Genomic DNA, 20,145 nt, shown 5'->3' with positions numbered 1-20,145 from the left:
GAGCAAGATTTATAACACTTCTCACATCGTTAAGATCCGAAAAAGTTTAATAACGATTAATTCAAGCATAGCAAAGAAGAAAAAAAGCACTTAAAATGAGAGAAAAAAATTAAAGTAATACTTCTACTGCGTACTGAAATAAATGTACGGTGCGGATTAACATAAGTATACTCCGTAGTTGCACTCTATTTTTAAAACATTTTTCGCAGTACATGCAAAGGACACATTCTTCCGAAGCATGGAGGTAGGAAGTAAGAAGGAGTCGCCCTAAACAAGTTTCTCCGTACCCTGCTCTGAAGCACCGGCGATCCCTACGTGGTGACCAAAACATTGGGTCATTTACCATTGAGTTCTATGGGATTTGACGCGTTCGGGTGTAAATATTTTGTAATTACGTCGCAAATATACATATAAATGTATATATTTTCTTTTTCTACAACACTTAAGAGCCCTAAGTATGTGAAAACAACATATTTTTAAACAACAGTTCATTCTGAACGGAATTAAATGCTATACTTTTCACAGGACAGTTTTCTCAGAATGGTTTAATTTGAATGAAATATTTTCACAAGTTTTCGTTAATTACATTAGAAAAAAAAATTAAGGTAATTCGGTTTTATTCGGTTAAGGTACAAAAATTAAGATCGAAGTTTATTGTATTATTAATATTAAAATTATGCATTATTTCTTTTCTATTTATAGCGCTTCTTCCTAAAATACTTTCTTAAATATGACATGATTTTTTGGCTTCTTTTAAATCGAAAAATGTAAGTCAATTTATAATTAATGCTCTATTCGGTTCATTTTAAATTAGAGAATTATTAGGAATTAAATAGTATTTGACTTTCTCTGAACATTTCTGAAAGGGAATAAAATAAGTTTTTTTTTTTTTTTTTTTTTTAAGTATTGTTTAAAACTTGTAACTGAGTTATTATAAAATGTAAAGTGAATAATTCTTTTAATTATACTTATCAGATTTTTTTTTTTACCCTTCATTTCAACAATACATATTCCAAAACTCTTTATTACGTTCTTAAGTGCGCATCTCATAGCATTTGCTTTACAATACCTTTTAACAGATTGCTTTCCAATACGAAGAATTCTTGCTTAAATAGTTTTATAACGTACTTGTCAACAGGATTTCAATTTATGTTTACAATTCAATATTAAGGTTATTATATATTTAGATAACATTTATAATCATTATAAATTAGATACATTTAATCATTAGATTTCTTCACAGTACTTTCACAGTTGTTTATAAGTGAATAAATTCTTCATTTCAAATACATTTATAAATAATTTAATGAATATTTAAGTATTTTGTCAAAGGCAGATACATGCTTTTTGCAAGCACATGCATAAATACCCATACATATTTCCTATTTATCATTTCCGGCATGTGCAAATCTTTAATTTCTGTGCATTCACTATATTTTTCGTGTAAAGTAATTTACACTAATTTAGCATAGACCCGAAAGTTTTACATAAAAAATATATATGAATATAATTTGAGTGAAAATTATAAGTATTATTTTTAATACCCACTCAAAGGTCAGTTTTTCTTCAAAATTCCTCCACAATGGCATCTCTCTCTTTAGGCAGATAGCCCTTGCATGCGTTACTCTATTTAATAAAAACTTAATCTGACCTATGTGCCTAATTACAAATATTTTAACATACATAATTTTATATTTACATTTAGCCATCAAGTTTCAAACTTTTCAAATCTTCTAGAAAATAAATTTTGGCAGATCTCTTTTAGCAATTTTCTTAAAATCTGTATTTTTGTAGTGCAACAGCTTAGAATTTTATAAAACAAATTCATAATCAAAATCGCTGTTGTTAGTTATCGAAAAATAACCAAGATGTGATATTTGCGTAAATGTCAGTAAACTATACAAATTGCTATTATCCATTACACTATGAATGTTTCTTTCATGCGAGAGTGTCCCCTTTTTCAATTTCTATGGAACTGTCGTGTGTCGAAATACTATCAGAATCTTGTCAAGCGAGCTTCTGAATGTAAACAAACCCCGGTCTGGTGACCCAAGCTTCAAAGCAGTGCTTCACTTCTAGCGCGGAATGGCCCCTCCTCCCTTTCTTACCTCCATGTTCCGAAGACATGCAGTACGCATTCAATCCCTACCAAAACGTATAATTGTCCAGGGATAAATAGAAGGGCTAGGTCATTTCTTTGTTCGACTCCTCGCCGACGCGAGCCTCATGGAGGGGATGAATTGGAAGTAATCTGACGTGTCTGTGTTGCACCTGCTCTGATTTCGCGCGTTTAAAACTGTACTTTCATTCACTTGCGAAACTATTTTCTGGAGGTCGCATATCCCAAATTAATTTTAATCATACATATTAGTTTTCTAATAATGCGAATATTTAATAATTTGTATATATATAGATATAGTTTTAGTCAGCTTTCCTTTTAAATTCTATATTTAAAGTATCCTTTATGTAATATGGCTTCTTGTGCTGTAGCAACGTGCTGTAACGCTTATAGAAATACGAAAGGAAGAGATATTGTATTTCATGCTTTCTCAAAGGACAATTTGCTTTTGACGAAAGAATGGATACATGAATGTCGAAGACAGGATTCTATTAATGTGAAAAACGCAAGAATTTATGGCGAACATTTTCTGTGCAGTGATTATGAAGATGACATAAGAAATCGCTTGCTTGGATTGCCGCAAAAGAAACTGTTGAAATGCAATACTGTGCCGAAAGTAAATTTATCGTATGCAATAAACGAAACAACACCAAGAAATCGGAGACATTTGAAAAGAAAAGTAATGCAGAGTGGTTCTGAAAAACTACATGAATTAATACCAAAGAAAATTTATTTTGAAGCTGACAATAATAAATCAAATGTCAATGATTTTGAAATAAAATTCACAAGTGACAATGTCCTAAGTGACAATATCCCTGAATGCCCTAAGTGTAAAGATAAACAAGAATGTATTGATAATTTGAAGAACAAAATAATATCCTTAGAAAATTGTAATAAAATATTGAAAAATAGAGAAAAGAAAAATTTTAGAATGTTTGCTCAGCGACAAAGAAGATGGACGACATCTATAAAAAAATTTGTATCGGAAATTTAGAAATTAAAATCCCAAACAGCGAAATTTAGGAAAAAATAGCACGGATCGGAGAATTAGGAAAAATGGTCTAAAGCATATTTTTACAAAGACGCAGATTAACGCATTGCTAGAAAAGAAGGAAAAAATCAGGTGGACTAGTGAAGATATTTCACGTTGCATTGTCATAAGAGCTCTGTCATCTATAAGGAACGTTTTTCGTAAGAAAAAATAGGAATTCCTTTACCTAGCACTAACATATTAAGGAGATAGTGCGTTAAATTTTCATGTAGTTCAAGAATTCAGAGTGATGTTCTTCCTGTAATGAAGAAATGATGCGAATATTTAAACTCTGTAGAAAAAATATGCGCTCTCGGTTTCGACGAAATGCATATAGATTCTAAACTTAGCTATGACTCTAAACTGGACCAAATTCTCGGTCCTTTTTCAAAAAGTGCAGTTTGGTTTAATCAGAGGTCTCATTTCGCAGTGGAAACAACCAATATTTTTTTATTTTAACACTCGAATGAAAAAGACATATTCAATCATCTGGGCCCACCAGCGGCCGGGCGGAAAAGTCGCTGAACACTGGTAGTTCGGTCCGAGGTTCAAATCCCGCGAACGGGCTGGCTGCATGGGCGTTTTCGTGGTTTTCCCCATGTGTAACGTGTATACGAGCCAGTTTCCCTTAGAAAGTCCTCCACGAGGGCATCCCTTCCCTTAGGCAGATAGCCCTCGAGGCTTTGCCATAATCACACACGCAAACACAATCATCTGGAGTAGAAGGGAAAGCAATAGTGTCTGATTTAGGATGATCTAGTACTTTGTGGAAAGAGTTACAGATTTCGATTAATAGTTCTCAGTTTCCAAATACAGTATTGCAAACGAAAAAAAATATGGGCTTTTGCAGATTTAGCGCACTGCTTCAAATTACTGAGAAACCGCTTTTTTTTATGGCTTCCACTTTTTCCTATGGAACCTTCTCCTATATCTTGGGAATTAGAATTGAATTCCGCCAGACAATTTTCGACCGCCGAAAAAGAAGCATTAACATATGTTGCAGGTTATATTGCCTACCGTGTGCGAAACAAAGACCCATCATTGGGAACAATACCTAAAAATAGTGCTGATGAACCAATATTTTAATTCAGAGTGGATTAAATTATTCATTCTTAATTAAAATATTGGACTTATTAATAGATTGGAGGTTTGATTACACCTTCCCATTCATAGATGAATACAGTTTACGAGTTCGAAAATATATTTTGTGCAGTTCATGGTACAGGTTACTATAAAGGGAAGCATGTAATTGGCTCTTTAATTAATAAACTGGAGAAACATTATCCTGAAGTTAACAAAGAAGCAATTCGTTTATTTTGCAGAGGTAGTTGCATTGTGACTGTACAAGAAAGCATATATAATATGTTTTGATTTGAAGTATTTGTAGATGACATTTTAGAAGTTAATAGCGTAAAGCATATTTCAAATGAGAACTAATTTTGTTCAGTTATTGTTAAAGTTATTTTTATTGTATCCTGTGTTATTTATTATTGATTCGATGTTGTGCTAGCTTAGCATTCTAGATAAAATATAATAATATAAAATTAAAGTAATTGACATAAGAAGACCTGCCTCCTTAACCCCCACTTTTGAAAAATTAAATAATTTTTTTTTAGGTACTGTGAGTAAAGTTGTTTTGTCTAAATTAAAATAACAATCTTACATGCATTTATTTAAATGTAATATTGATGTAAGCCTAAGTTGCAAAATTATTAAAAAATATATATGTTATTATATTGAATCGGGAAATATACCAATGTAAAATTTACAATTAGGCTGAAACTCAGATTAGCAGAAATTTTGAAAACTATGCCAATTTAAGGTTGCTTTTTGATTAATTTAAAAAAGTTGTTATTATAGTTATCTTAGAAGCAGTAGTAGAGTTCTTTTAATTAAATCTCAGATTAAGAAATGATTAGAAATAAACAGGCATTTAAAAAAAACAATCCCTGCAAATTAAAAAAAAGGGACTTTATGTTAAGAGTAGCGTATTTTATTTGTTAGTTTAAAATTTGTTAAATTAAATTTTTTAATGTTCAGTGTAAAACGCATACTACAGTAACATTGTCTCTTCTAAATGATAACTGTTTTTCACACACAGCTCATTTTAAACACTGATTCTTCAAATTTAAAACACTAATTTCTATGTTGTCAATTGCATCTCCGCGTTCAGTGTCATTATGGCTACGTCATCACTCCCCGCTGCCTGTTTCAGGGGAAAAAGCTCTATGAGCTAGCCCTTCTCTTTTAAGTCCTGATAATTGTCAGATAGATAGTCAATAGTTAAAATGGACCATCGCGTAACGTAACAGAAGACCACGCCCACAATCTGATGTCATCGAGAAGTCTAATTTAATTGGCTAGCTACATGAGGGCACAGCGCGGAGTCTAGCTTCTCGTTACATCTTGTAATCATCACTGAGCACGTACCCAACACATATAAAATACAACACACTTACCTAACCTAACCTTTGCAATCTCAACCTCTAATAAAATGCTACATATTTATTACTATAGTTTGAGGGGATTGTACTTAAATTTGTAGATATGTTGACTTCTAAGAGTTGTTCCATATGCCTCTCCAATAAATAAATAAATAAATAAAATTAAACTTAAAAACACTATTCCAAATTGCTGTAAATGAAAGATTAAGAGGTTACATTTGGAACTCATTTTCTGACAGGGTGTCAGCTGACAGTTTTAATCTATTCAGAAATATAAAAGAAAATATCTCTAGAAAATCGCCAAATTATAATTGTTATATTCAAAAATGCTTTCAATGAGAAATATGTTTAAACTTTGATAATAAGCTCAGTCTAAAGTAAATAATAAAATCTCTCTTAGCCAAGTTTTTCATTGTGCTTAACTGTTTTAATATTCCTAAACTAAAAAAGAACTAAAGGAAAAATTAAAAAAAAATAAAAGAAAATTCAAGTGTTTTTAATTAAAAAGTTAATAGTTTTAATAATGAAACATAGTTATATTTAATCTCAGCATATTACCTTAAAATAGCATGTGAGAAACTAAACAATGATATTTTTCATTTTCACGTACACAAAGTTAAATAAGTAAATAAATAATAAAATGCAATTGCAGATTTATCATCGAAACGTTACAGCTAAGCACTTAATCAGAGAGCAGAAGGTTTGCTTTCAACCTAATAAATTAAACAAATAAAGTAGTGATAAAATATACAAACAGACATATAGTTGAGACATTAAAATTCAGATCTGAATATTCCATCTATTATAATCAAAATTATAAATACACGGTTTAGTAATAAAAATTAAAAATCCCTTTTGATTATGTGCGCTTTTATCAGCGTGGGCTTATATCTATGTGAGCTTTTATCAACGTGGGCTTTTATCAATGTGCGCTTTCATCACTGTGGGTATTTGTCGCGTGGGCAATTATCATAGTGGGCTGTTTTTTGGGGGCTTTTGTCGCTTGCGCTTTCGTCCAGTGGACTTTTGTCTGGGAACCGTAAAAGATATGCCATGGCGAAAAGATATGCCAAAATTATTAGTTGTTATCCAACGAAGACTTCATCTGCGGCCGATATATGGCGTCACCCCTGATCAACTTCTTCACTACTGAAGACTTTGCACTTTTATTACAAGTGCACAGGACATTTTCATTTTTATGGAATTTAACGAACTTTTACAGGTCCTTAGGGGATTGATAAACATGTAGTGGTAAAGGCCTTCGGGTCGAACAACCACTTAAGGAATGATGATCTCCGATCTGTAAATCTGTTTTTGCAACGAACTGAAGTGAAGTAGATAAGGAAAATTAGAAGAATTACCAGAAATTTCGCAAAGATTTGTGAGAAATTATTCTTGACTTCTGTGATCTTATCGAATACTATGCTAGCGTCAAAATTTAGAGGATGCATGATTGGTGCACTGATGGGCGATTGCCTTGGTGCTCCTTTCGAAGGTGATAGTCGTGTATCAAACAGAGTTTTATCGAATTATTTTAATAGTTTAACATCTGGAGGTAATAAGAAAGAAATCATGTTCATATTTTATGTTTATCGTTAATATGTTTGTCTGAAATTAAAGTAGTTTTCCTGTATAAGCAGTTTTTTATTTTTCTGATTAAATTCTAATATTGAATTACAGAATCCATTCAAATCTTTCCCTATACTGATGACACTGCAATGACGTTATCAGTTGCAAAATCCTTAGTTGAAAATGGAACGTTAGATCCCAAAGATATGGCTAAAAGGTATGGTTGGATGTTTAGCTTGTTATCCTTGTTAACGCATCAGTAGAAATATTTGGTTCTTGGAAAATAATTTTTCAGTTGTGTTTAATTAATAATCAGTTCCAATGATTTCTAATGCAATGCAGTTGCTAATTGAAGGGTTTGCAGCAAGAAGGGCTGAGCTTCATTTCTGTAGATTTTGTGTTTGTGGGTCTTTTTTGTTAAAAAAAAAAAAAAAAAAAAATCATTCTTTGCATTGGAATAAAAAGCCATTTTTACTAGTGCTTTTAATAAGGACAAACGTTTAGAATATAAGTTTAAAAATGAATTCTTGAATTTTTTATTTTCCAAAAATTTAATGTGTGTGGGAGTGGGTTAAGTTTTGCTGAATGTTTGAATTCAATTAAAAATTTTGGAACAGCTTTAGTATTGGTGCTTTTGGCAATTTTTTTATTTGGCGACAAACTTCGGTTGCCAAGGTGGACCCGGCTTTGAAAATCGGGAAAAAATGGCTCAACAAAACCCGATCTAGACTAAATAACAATCTTAAAAAATAAGCTCTTGATTAGAGTAAAAAGTCTTTCTCTAATTTTCAACATTTCTAGTACTGCTATGATAAATTCTTGAAACACTACCGTAAATGAATTTATGGCAGTGATTATGTTATGAGTAATGAAATTTACAAAATGTTAATATTTTAAATTACAAAATATAATATAAATATATTAAATATTAATTTTTAAGTAATTAGTTAATATTTATATTATATTAGTATTTAGCTCATATTTTAAATTTATAAAAGGTTTATTTTTATGTTTTGAATAATGAAATTTACAAAAGGTTAATAAATGCATTTCAAACTAGTATATGTTACTTTAGTTTCTTAGATTCTGTTATTAAAAGAAAATAAAAAAAAATATTTCAAAGTGAAGGAAATCAAATTAAATTATAATGAATAAATTTTTTACCAGTGTTAGAAATACTTTATCATTAAATTTTGTAAATGGTAAAAATATTAAGTGTGTATTTTTTAATCACTCAATTTATTACAAGTAATTTATGATTATAATTTAAAAGCTAAAATTAAATTATCATGAATAAATTTTTTACCAATGGTAATCATACACAACAACAATCATCATAACTGATGATTTCTGTGAAGATTCGAACAGTCATTGGAATCCACTAGTGGTGGAGTGATAAGCCACCACTGATTGAAGATCATAGCCTTTGTCTTCTGAATAATGGGCAGGATACTTACTTCCATGAGCCTTCAAGGACATTCCACACTTTCGACCTTGCCAACTGTTCACCATCTCTTGCCATTTTGCACTTTTAGTGTCAGAACTGATCTTTACAACAGCGATCATTATCCCATTTTTGTGTCTTTTGCACGAAGAGGATCAAACCCTATGTCGAGAGCCCCTCAGTTTATACTTGATAGTGTAGACTTGGAACTCTTCTCTTCCTATGCAGAGCTCACAGAGAACATGGTAAAAGATATGCATATCGATGAATCAGTTACTAATACCATTATTCATGCAGCTATGCTCTCATCCCTAGGACATCAGGAAAAATGCTCAAGTATTTGAAACTATGGTGGAATCGCGACTGCCATGAAGCAGTGAAAATGCAGAAAAAAGCATGGGGGATTTTTCACAGATACCGTACTTTGCAAAACCTTATAGCATTTAAAAGAGCCAAAGCATGTGCACGAAAAGTAAGAAGGCAAAGCCAAAGGGATTCCTGGATTTCATATGTGTTGTCAATAATATCCTCTACTCCAAGTAAGCGGGTTTGGGAAAAAGTTAAGAAAGCATGCAGAATATATAAAGACCACTCACTTTCCTTTTTGGAAAGAGATGGCCGGGTAATAAGTTCCATAGAAGAAATTGCGAATACAATTGGTGAGACTTTTGCTGCTGTTTCTTCCAGGCAGAAACGATTCACCTTCATTTCTTTCTATTAAGCAGCGCTCTGAGAGAAATCCCATCACATTCAACTCTTCCAAATCTGAGCCTTATAATAAAGACTTTACTTTGCTAAACAGAGCTTTGTTACAGACTTGTAGGTCTTTTCCGGTTCTAGATGGCGTGTATTATGAAATCCTAAACCATCTGTCCTATAAGTCACTGATTGCCCTTCTCACACTTTAAAATAGAGTGTGGAAGGAGCATACTTTTCCCAGTGCGTGGAGGAGAGCTGTTGTGATTCATATTGCTAAGCCAGGGAAAGATCTGAGAAATTCCTCTAACTATCGGCCAGTTGCCCTTATGAGTTGTGTATGCAAGCTGTTTGAAAAAATGGTAAACAGCCGCCTAGTCTACTTCTTGGAAAAGAATAATATTATATCGCTTTATCAAAGCGATTTTCGAAAGGGAAGAACAACTGTAGATAACATCCTTCTTTTACAGACATCCATCCGAAAAGCTTTTGTAAGAAGTCACCTTGTCTCTGTATTCTTTGACTTTGAGAAAGCTTATGATAAGACATGGAGATATGGTATACTTCGGGATCTTAATGATAATGGCTTGCGTGGCAACCTACCAATTTTCATTCAGAACTTCTTAAACCCTAGAACTTTCCAAATAAGGATTGGCTCTGCTTTGTCAGATGGTACCTCAAGGCTGTGTGCTTAGTGTAACCCTGTTCAGCTTAAAAATAAACTCTGCATTAAAAGAACTTCCTTCCGCCACCTTGGGATCTCTTTATGTTGATGATCTACAGATTAGTTGTCCAGGGACAGACATAAGATACATAGAGAGGCAATTGCATATGGCTCTGAATAAGATCCAAGAATGGTCAGACAAGCAGGGATTTACATTTTTGAAACAGAAGACTTTGTGCACTTTGTAGGAAGCGAGAGGTCTCCATCCTGAGCCTTAATTATATCTGAATGGTACAATTATTCCTGAACTGAAGTAAAATTTTTAGGAGTGCCCTTTGACCAAAAATTGACTTTCCTTTCTCATGTTTTAACCCTTTGCGGCATGGTGGGTCAATATGTGTCCGACCTAATTAATATTTATTTTCTCAGCTAGCAATTTCCATTAGAAAATTTCTAATCTTTTAAAAGTAATTGATTTTCATTATTATTTTTCTTAGTAGATGTCACTACTATACCAGGGCTTATGTTTATAAGCAAAAAATATTTAAAATAGGATCACAAGAGTGATATCCAGGTATCTCGCATTTTTCAATATTTTAAAAATTTTCGTATACAATTTAGGATATATATGATTCTTTTTAATATTCAAAGGTATTTTATTTTCAAAAATCTTAATTGGATTCAATATTTTATAACATTAATTTTGCAGTTGAAATAAGTGGGTTAAAATTTGTCCCACCACACACTTAAGTTTCCGCTCAATAGATGGCAGCACTCACGATTATTTTTTCTTTTCTTTTTTGCATCTACTTTTTTCGTGATTGCGCACGTTTTTACATCTGTTGTATGCTCTGATGTGCTAAAATGTTTAGAAAAAAAAAAAAAAAAAAAAAAAAAAAAAAAAAAAACAACTCAGGAAGCTTTGGATCTTTTTGCTAAATTGTCATCCGATTGCGATTCAAATGCTTCAGATGCCAGTTCTGATTAGATGAAATTGAAATCCAGGAGAGAATAACTGAGGTTGAAGTTATTGCTGAAGAAGAAAGATAAGTAGTTATAATTTGTTTCGCTTTTTAAAGACACAGAGCATCTATGCATGTGGCACTGTAAATATGAATCAGAAGTATCTACCCAAAAATTTAAAAGAAGGCAAAGTTATGTCGAGAGGAGATATAGACTTTTCAGTTAGCGATGATTCAATTTATTGCATAAAATGGAAGGATAAAAGATCCATTTCTATCCTGTGTTGCTTGGGAAAGGCAACAGAAATGAAAGAAATTAATAGAAAAGAACAAGATGGAAAAACAAAGTACTGTGCCCATATAGCATTATTTCATATAATAAGAATATGGGATATGTCGACTTATTTGATCAACTGAAATTATTATATGAAATAGACCTCAAAAGCAAGAAATGGTGGCACAGGATCTTTTTTTACTTTTTAGATGCGAGTATAGTAAACGCATTTATTCTATTTAAGTTTGTTCGCGAACCCATTCATGATGTAAAAACAATGAAAGATTTTCGTCTCTCAGTTATAGAAGGTTTAATGGCACTTGGAGGCAAGAAAGAGCTGAAAAGAAAACTGAAATCCCCAGTTCAAATAAAAACTAAAAAACCGTTCGTACAACCAGAAAAGAGACTAAAAAATGTAAGTCACACGCCAAAGAGAACGAGCAGGAGAAGATGTATATATTGCAGCACATCGAAAGAAGAACGACGAATATTTTGGATGTGTGAAACATGTGAAATGCCTCTATGCTTACAAAAGAATGAAACAATATGTTTTTCAAAGTTTCATGAAAAATAACTTTTTTCAATTTTAATCACATATAAATGTTTTTCAATCAAATGCCAATTTTAATATTTTATTTAGTATCATATGTACGAGTATTAAATTTTAATCTTAAAATAATGTCCAAGAAAATATTTCTTTTTGTTCCTAAAATTTAAAAATATTAAATATATTGTACAAAATGCATTTTAATGTGTTTATTATCAATATTTTAGAATGCATGCTTTATTTTGTTTATTCATTCCACATATGATTTTTTTCCCTGCTATACACCAGTATGCTATAAGACATGTGCTAGTTGCATGGTGGGACAAATGGTATCCCACCTTCCCCCGTAAAAAATAAAAACGCAGAATTTTTTCCAAGCTTGAAAGGCACTTAAGTAAGTCCATCTGACTTATTCTAAGGCATTTTTTTAAAGATTAAAATATTTTTTAATATGCGTGTCGCAAAGGGTTAAACCTGAGAAAAAAGTGTTTAAAAACATTAAATATTTTAAGTCTTGGTGAACATCCCCTGGGGTGCAGAGCGTTGCTCTATGTGTCACATTTACAGATTGCTTGTCCGCTCTAGATTGGACTATAGCTCAGCTGTTTACGGATATCCGCGATCATCAGTGTTGTTAAAACTAGATCCTGTTCACTATCAAGCTCTGCAGATTTGTTCTGGAGCTTTCAGGACATCTCCTGTCCAGAGCCTTTATTGTTGAGTCTAATGAACCATCACTTTATCTGAGGTGTGAGCAGTTGTCCCTTTTGCAGTATTTTAATATTTTATTGCAACCTGAACATGCTAATAAGCTGTGCTTACTTGATAATGTGTGTAACACTTTATTTGAAACATGTCCATTCTGTGTGCCTACCTTTCATTTAAGAGTTTGTCCTGTCATTGAGGAACTCTCTCTCTCTGTTATGTGCCCCCAAGCAGTGCAGCATTTTGAAATCCCACTTTGGCAAAATGCACGGATCTAGTTTCTTAATGTTTTCAACCATCATGGGAAGGCAAGTACTAATGACATCGTTTACAGACAACTCTTTGCTGACCACAGGCATAAATATAACAGTTATCTCCCAGTATTTACAGATGGATCCAAGTCAAATGATCATGCCGAGATGGCATTTGTAATTAAAGGTCACATGAAGGGCAGATTCTTACATCATGCTTTTTCAGTCTTAACATCTGAACTAACTGCAATATATTATAGTCTTTTGTACATCTCAAAGCTCTGTCACAAAAAGTTCATAGTTTATACAGACTCGTATAGTGCACTGAAATCATTAGAACCTTTTCCCAACACTAAAAATCCAGTAATAGTGGATGTTCTCAAGATTCATATAAACTTAACGAGTCGTGGATATGAAATCCTGTACTGCTGGGTTCCCAGGCATGTGGGAATAAAGGGAAAAAGACTGGCAGATATCGCAGCAAAATTGCTGTAGAGCTGTCCAGTCGCCTGATCCCTTTTAGAAACATCTGTTGTGTCATCAAAGAGAAGATCCAAAAAAAAAAAAAAAAAAAGGCAGCAACTTTGGGACGTTCAGCTTCATAACAAGTTGAGAAATGCTAAGCCTAGAATTCAGCAATGGAATTTTACTGGAAATCGTAAGGAGGAAGTTCTTTAAACACATCTCAGAATTTGTCACACTAGAGTGACATATAACTACATTTTGAAAGCTGAGAATGAGCCTGTTTGTTTGAATTGTAATGTTTGTCTATCAGTCCGCATTATTTTATTTGAGTGTCCGTGTTTTAATAGTCTTCATCAGAAATATTTTAATAGTTGTGACTTACCTCTCGACCGCTTAATTGGAAAAGAGGTCAATAGTAATTTATTTTATTATTTAAAAGAGGCTGGCTTTTATTACCTAATGTAATCTGTTTTGAAGATTATGTATTGTATTTTAATGTGCGCTTTTACCACTTGTATGCTTTTACCTTGTTTTCATATGACTTCATCCTCTGGATTTGGTACATTTGTCTGCCTTTTTTTATTTATTGATAAATTTTTGATTTCATCAAATTAGATCATCCTACCTCATGTTTGGCGCATTATAATCATCTTTAGTTTTGCGCCAATAATCTCACTCTCATTCACTCGCTCTCTTTTCCGTGTACGCATTGATCTATTTTCACTTAAAACTCAAAGGAGCCCCCAAATGAACTTTAGATCCAAACAAAAATATATGATCTCAATAAACTGCATTTTAAATTAACAATGAAATAACGTAAGAAGGGAAATATATCTTATCGCATCTATGGACTACACAAAGGAAATATCCACTTGCCTAATTTATAAATTTTTGGCACACAAAATTCCTTAACAGCATCAAAAACTTTCATCAAACCATGTTCCCTTTCTAATGGAATAATGCTTTATATGGGGAGCATTTGAACCCTTGGTAAAAATACATTTAAGGGTGTATCTTGGTGAAAATTGGCCAGCAAGGCACAATTTGAAGATGGCCGCTACACAAAACCAAAATAACAAGTCAGAGAATGGCACAAACTCAGTGTCCATGTACACATCAATCTATTTTCACTTAAAAAATATAAGAGAATTGCACAAACTCAGCATTGCACAATGACTTGACTTTGTCTGTGTACACATCGATTTATTTTTACTTAAAAATCGAAGAACCCAATTCTACACTAGAGCCAAACAAAAAATATGTAATCTCAATAAATTGCATTTTAAATCAAACTATGAAATAACATAAAAAAGGAAATACATCTTTTCGCATCTACAAACTAGACAAAAGAAATATCCACTTACCTTATTTAGAAATTACTGTGACACACGAAATTCCTCAACAATATCCAAAAACTTTCCTCAGACCAGGTTCCATTTCTAATGGAACACTTTATATGGTGAGCATTTGAACCTTTCTTGCGACAAACCCATTCAAAGCCATCTGAATGATCTTTATGTTCGACCATACGCATTTCCTTCATACAAACAGGACACAATTCTGTTGAATTACATTCAACAAAATTTCTTCTGTTTTCAACCACTTAAAAAGAAACACCTTCCTCTGCCTCGTTTTATACCACAAAACATCCAGTTTACCATAGGCAGCACTTTATGATGCAAAGCATACAGTGAGCAGTGTACTTCCTAACTGACATCCAACGCAGAAATAAGCCTTTACAAATATTTTTCCGTCCATCAAATTCACTGCAGTCACGTCATAATAGGATTTTCATGACATGCAACTATTCAGGTTACCATAAATGAAACAACAACTTGGCGATAATCCAAAGGGCACCCTAAGTAAATGCTAACTGAACCTTTCTTGCGACAAAGCTATTCAAAGCCATCTGAATAATCTGTACGTTCAACCATATATATGCATTTCCTTCGTACAAACAGGACATTAATAATGGCTACTAAGTAAACCTTCATTTACACATCAGTCAATTAATGCTTTTTTTCCCCTTTCATTCCAAATTGTACAGAAACTTCAAATTAATTTTATCACATACAGACATTTTACCGTGTAAAGCACAAAATAAGCAATGTACTTTCTAACCAACATCCAACACACAAATAAGCCCTTACACATATTTTCCCGTCAGTCAAATTCATAACCAATCACGTCATGATAGGATTTCCATATTATTCAACTATTCAAGTTACCATAAATGAAACAACAACTTGGCAATAATCCAAGGGGCACTCTAAAATGTAGGCTATTCCACGGAAATTCCAGAAAATTTTTTGCATTGCAGTAAAAAATTAGATACAGTAATTCTAAATTTGCTAGATGTTATCGATGCTGGTTTTAAGACGTTTAACCTGATTACCATTAGTTTACCTTTCGATTTTTTACAGCATCATTAAATCTTTTTTCCATATGTGTTATTTATTTACTTTTTTTGCTGCATGAAATCTACAACTCTGATTAATGTTTCATTTTATTAAGACTGTCGATAGCAGGTGACAAAGCAGCGTCTTAGGCATTAGCATTTCAGGAAATTTTCTGGATTTCTGATAGCCCATCCCTGCATCCTGGCATAATTTCATGTGGACCAAGCAAGTTGGGGGAGATCCCACCAAACTTACATTAATCATTCTGGCAAATGTATAAAGGAATATATCTTTTTTGTTTAATAGGACAAATATAGATTGCTCTTTAAATTATTAGATAGTCAACAGGTTACAGATAGCATTAAAAAATTATAAATATATGCTAACATTTTGAGGATTATCCAACAAATTCATTTTAACTTTGCCAGCCATTCCATCAGCCAAAATTTCCTAATATTTATAATGCTCATTGGGCTAGTATTTTAGATCATATAAAACACTGCCTGTAAAAATAAATTTTTAGAATTTGTACCAAAGCAGACAGAAAGCATCACAGTGCTTTCAGCATTTGAAATGTTATCCAATTTAATGTGCCCCTAATTAGTTAACTATGAATGTAGTAGAAAATACAGATCTTGAATATCCAGAATGCTGTGATATTTGAATCTTGGGACCACCAATGGCGTACCTAGTGTGGGGCAAGGGGGGACAAGGGGCAAGGTCCCCGGGTGCAGCATTCAGAGGGCGCCAAATTGATGTTATGAAATTTTTGAATGAAATGTTTTCTGTTCTTGGCACAGAGAAAGAAAGGGGTGCAAAATCTTCAGTTGCCCACGGGCGCTGAAAACCCTAGCTACGCCTCTGGGAACACAAGCACAAAAATTAAAAAATCTGATATGGACACTATGACTTTTTTACACGGCATATTAAATTATAAAAATTTTTTTGCCTGCACTTCATTTAAACTTATTTCCGTTAATTATTCTATCTTTATTAACCAAGCCCTCAAGGCAGATTGAAAATGACATAAAAAATTGCAAAATTTGAAATTAAATATACCAGTCAGTTTTTTTCGAACAGGAGTCAAAACATCTTAGAATTTTATTTTTTTTTATAAAGAGTATGAAATTTTCCCAAAAATAAATATAGATATCGGTAGACCACATTAAAAGTTAGATTTTGTTATTTGTCCAAAATAAATTTTTTTTAAAAATTTGACGTTGCCAAAACATGAATATTTTCATCATTTAAAATGTGTATGGCTAGTGATGTTATATTAATTGATGTTGGCCACATTCACTCTTTTTATCCTTGAGTCATTATGGAGGGGATTGTGTTTTTCTGTTTAGCCTAAACAATAAGTGAAGCTTCAATTTACCTTTTCTATATTTTACTTTGCTAGATGCAAACTGATGACGTAAAGTTGCTGAAGTTCTGACAGTTCTGGATCTTGGGCCTTTGTCAGCTATTATTTGATAGTGGTTAGGTTTCCTGATCAGTGGTGTATAATTTGTAATATGATGTACAGGTTCTAAATTTTAATGGCAGGCAGCTTAGTATGCTTTATAGCATACATTCTATTCAAATGTTTCTACGAATTTTCTTGCGATATTTTGACATTAAAAAATAAGTTTATTGAAGTTTTTCCATATTTTTGAGCTTAAACTCTTAGAGTGTTTATAATCTGCTTCACAAGTATTACCATTGCAAAAGAAAAAAAAAAAAAAATGTATTTATTTTCTGTATGGCCTGATAAATGCTGCTTTCGAGAGAATTGCCATTTAATGAGGTAGCACTTTGGTATATAAGATTATTAAGTAAAAGTTAGTTATCGAGTGCAAGTTGATGATTTGGGTTACTTTTTTTTTAAAAAAAGTCATCAGACTAGTATTTATAAGTCATCTAATATTATTAACATATCAAAAGAAAACACATTTTTGCAATTTAAAATGTAAAGTTTAATTATTAAATAAGGATTATATGATATAGTAAAAAAAGAAACATTTCTTTGCAAGAAATTTTATAAATTTTTTGTGTCTTTGTTTTCTTCCACCTATACAGCAATCAGTTGAATTAAAAAAAAAAAAAAAAAAAAAAATCAAAGATTTGTGCAGTGACCATGATCATGATAATTAATAGTTGAAGTTATTTCATTGTTAAGCTTATTTTCATTACACTGAAGCTTCAACTATTGATCATAATAATCAATAGTTGAAGCTTCAAAGTAATGAAAATAAGAGTGTAATTCTGTTTTCACTGTTAAAGATAACAAAGAGTTATTGAAAACAGAAAATGTGACCAACACAGAAATATTGCATAATCTTGTTGATTTTGTTGATTCAATCTATAAAACAAATTTGCCACAGCAGTAACATTATCCAATAACAAAAGTAAGGTTACCAGCATAAAATTATTATCTAACAACAAAACTGCTGAATTTAATATGGTCCAGATGGGTAATATGTCTTCCAAGTTACTGTTCTAATGATGTAATAAACGGAGCAATTTGAAAGCAGTGAACTTAATTATTTATATCTCATTTTTTAAAAATATATTTAATTGAGAGAATTTATCAGTTGATAGTATTTATGCAACTAGCTTTTCAGATAGGGACTTTTGACATTATAACTATTTAATATTTTGAGAACAGGTCAGAAATTTATTCTTGAATATTTTTGAATTTGTGTTATTTTATATGAAATTTTATTAGGAATTAAGAGTTACTTTATAATTTTACATACGTAAACATAGCATACACAAAGTACATTCATTATGTATGAATAGGATAGAATATGTATCTCTGAATATTTGCATAGATTCTGCACACTTTAAAACTTTACAAACTTTTTTTTATCACGGCTCTCTTAAAAATACTTGATCATATGGTATATCCCTTCCATTTTATAAAATACAACAAACACAAAAATTTTTAGTACTAAAAAATTTAAGATACACTCTTATACACAAGAAAAAACAAATAACAATATTTTATTATTGTCGCTTAATGAGATGGATGTGCTTGCCTATTAGCACAAAGTTTATCAAATCTTGGTGTCATTGATGAGATAGCTACATGAAGCTCCTTTTCTGCAACCAGACAAACACAATATTTCGATTTTATTGCAGCTAATGCAGAAAATCCTGTTTCACATAAAAAAGATGTTGCGAACACCAGCAATACTTTTAAAGCTTTATTTGACAAAATATTATATTCCCTCTTAATATCTAGCCAAAATTGAATTAGAGATACATTCTGAAATTTTTGTTTGAAAGAAGTATCACAAGATAGTTCAATCAAGTTTTCTTTCTCAATACTTGTTAATTCAAATTCGTCATCTCCTTCATCGATAAATGGATTCTGTATCCACGCATATTTTGTAAAATCAAGATTGTCAAAATAATTCCAAAAATGAATTAATGAACCATACAAGTGTTCAACAAATAGATTTTTGTTTGCCTCTGTATTAACTTGGGCGCATAAATTTAAAAGTGAAAACATTTCGAACCTATTTTTTTCCAAATTTGTCTTCCATATCTTCATTTTTTTAATGAATGCTTTCACTTTATCTTTTGAATCAATAAATGCATTTGTGGCCCTTGCATCAATTTATTCAAAACACTCAATTTTCCAAAAATTCCACCAAATAGGTAAGTTGAATAATAAAATTATCATCCCTAAACATATTTGCATCCTCCTCATGATATTTTTTCGAGAAAAAATTGCAATTTCTTCTTTGAGTTCAAGTACCCTCTGAATCACTCTTGTGCGAGATCGCCAGTGCACTTCATAATAATACAAAAGCGAGATGTAAGCAGCTTCCATATCTTCACACAGCTTTGCAAATAACCTAACTTTTATTGGACTGTTTTTTATGTAGTTTACAACTTTCGTTACTTTTGTATTTACAACTTTCGTTACTTTTGTAAAAACGTAGTTAAGTTCCTCACACATATTTTTTTATACGAGAACTGCTCTGCGGAGCATGCAGTGCGTCCAGAGAACATCGGGTGTTTTCCTTTTAATTAGTGCTTGAAGGCCAGTTTTGTGTCGTGACATTGACTGTGCACCGTCTGTACAAAGCCCGAGGCAGTTATTCCACAATATGCCATTCTCATCAAAAAATTGTCGATTATATTAAAAATTTCACTGGATGTGGCTTTGCAAAATAATATATCTTCAATTATATGATTGTCTTGAACATATCGAACATATGCAATTAAATGTGCTCTTTAGCTACATCCGTTGCTTCAGCTACTTATAAGGTGAATTTTGAAATGTGCATCTGAGAAACTAATTGATCGCAAAGATTGTCAGATATATCATCGATTCTTCTGCCAACAGTGTTATCAGCAAATGGTATTTGTCGCAACTGTTTTGCATATGATTCGCCAAACATTGTTTTGACCACATCAATAGCTGCTGGCAAAAGTAATGTTTCTCCTATTGTGTGTGTTTTTTTTTTACACTTCGCGATTCTGTAAGATAATAAGTACGATGCTAGTAATACATTTTATGGAATATGAACTGTTTTTTTGAATGTTTGCTTTTGTTTAGTGAACTCATCATCCAATTTTC

General features: G+C 32.1%; 1 protein-coding gene across 1 annotated transcript in view; it reads left to right on the top strand.

Moving 5' to 3' along the window:
• Nucleotides 1–6,863: 6,863 nt before the first annotated feature.
• Nucleotides 6,864–20,145, top strand: part of LOC118183115 (ADP-ribosylhydrolase ARH3-like) — a 47,848-nt gene continuing 34,566 nt past the window's right edge. Inside the window, exons 1-2 of the mRNA XM_085825782.1 lie at nt 6,864–7,148; nt 7,274–7,379. Of these exons, the coding sequence (XP_085681908.1) occupies nt 7,016–7,148; nt 7,274–7,379 (239 nt within the window). The 5' untranslated portion in view covers nt 6,864–7,015. The remainder of the gene's footprint in view (nt 7,149–7,273; nt 7,380–20,145) is intronic.

This window comes from Stegodyphus dumicola, chromosome 10, assembly GCF_044657685.1.
Source record: "Stegodyphus dumicola isolate Sdum_Otavi_A_Nest chromosome 10, ASM4465768v1".
Classification (NCBI taxonomy): Eukaryota; Metazoa; Arthropoda; class Arachnida; order Araneae; family Eresidae; genus Stegodyphus; species Stegodyphus dumicola.
Note: the sequence above shows the minus strand (reverse complement) of the source record. Positions and strands in the feature narration are given on the sequence as shown.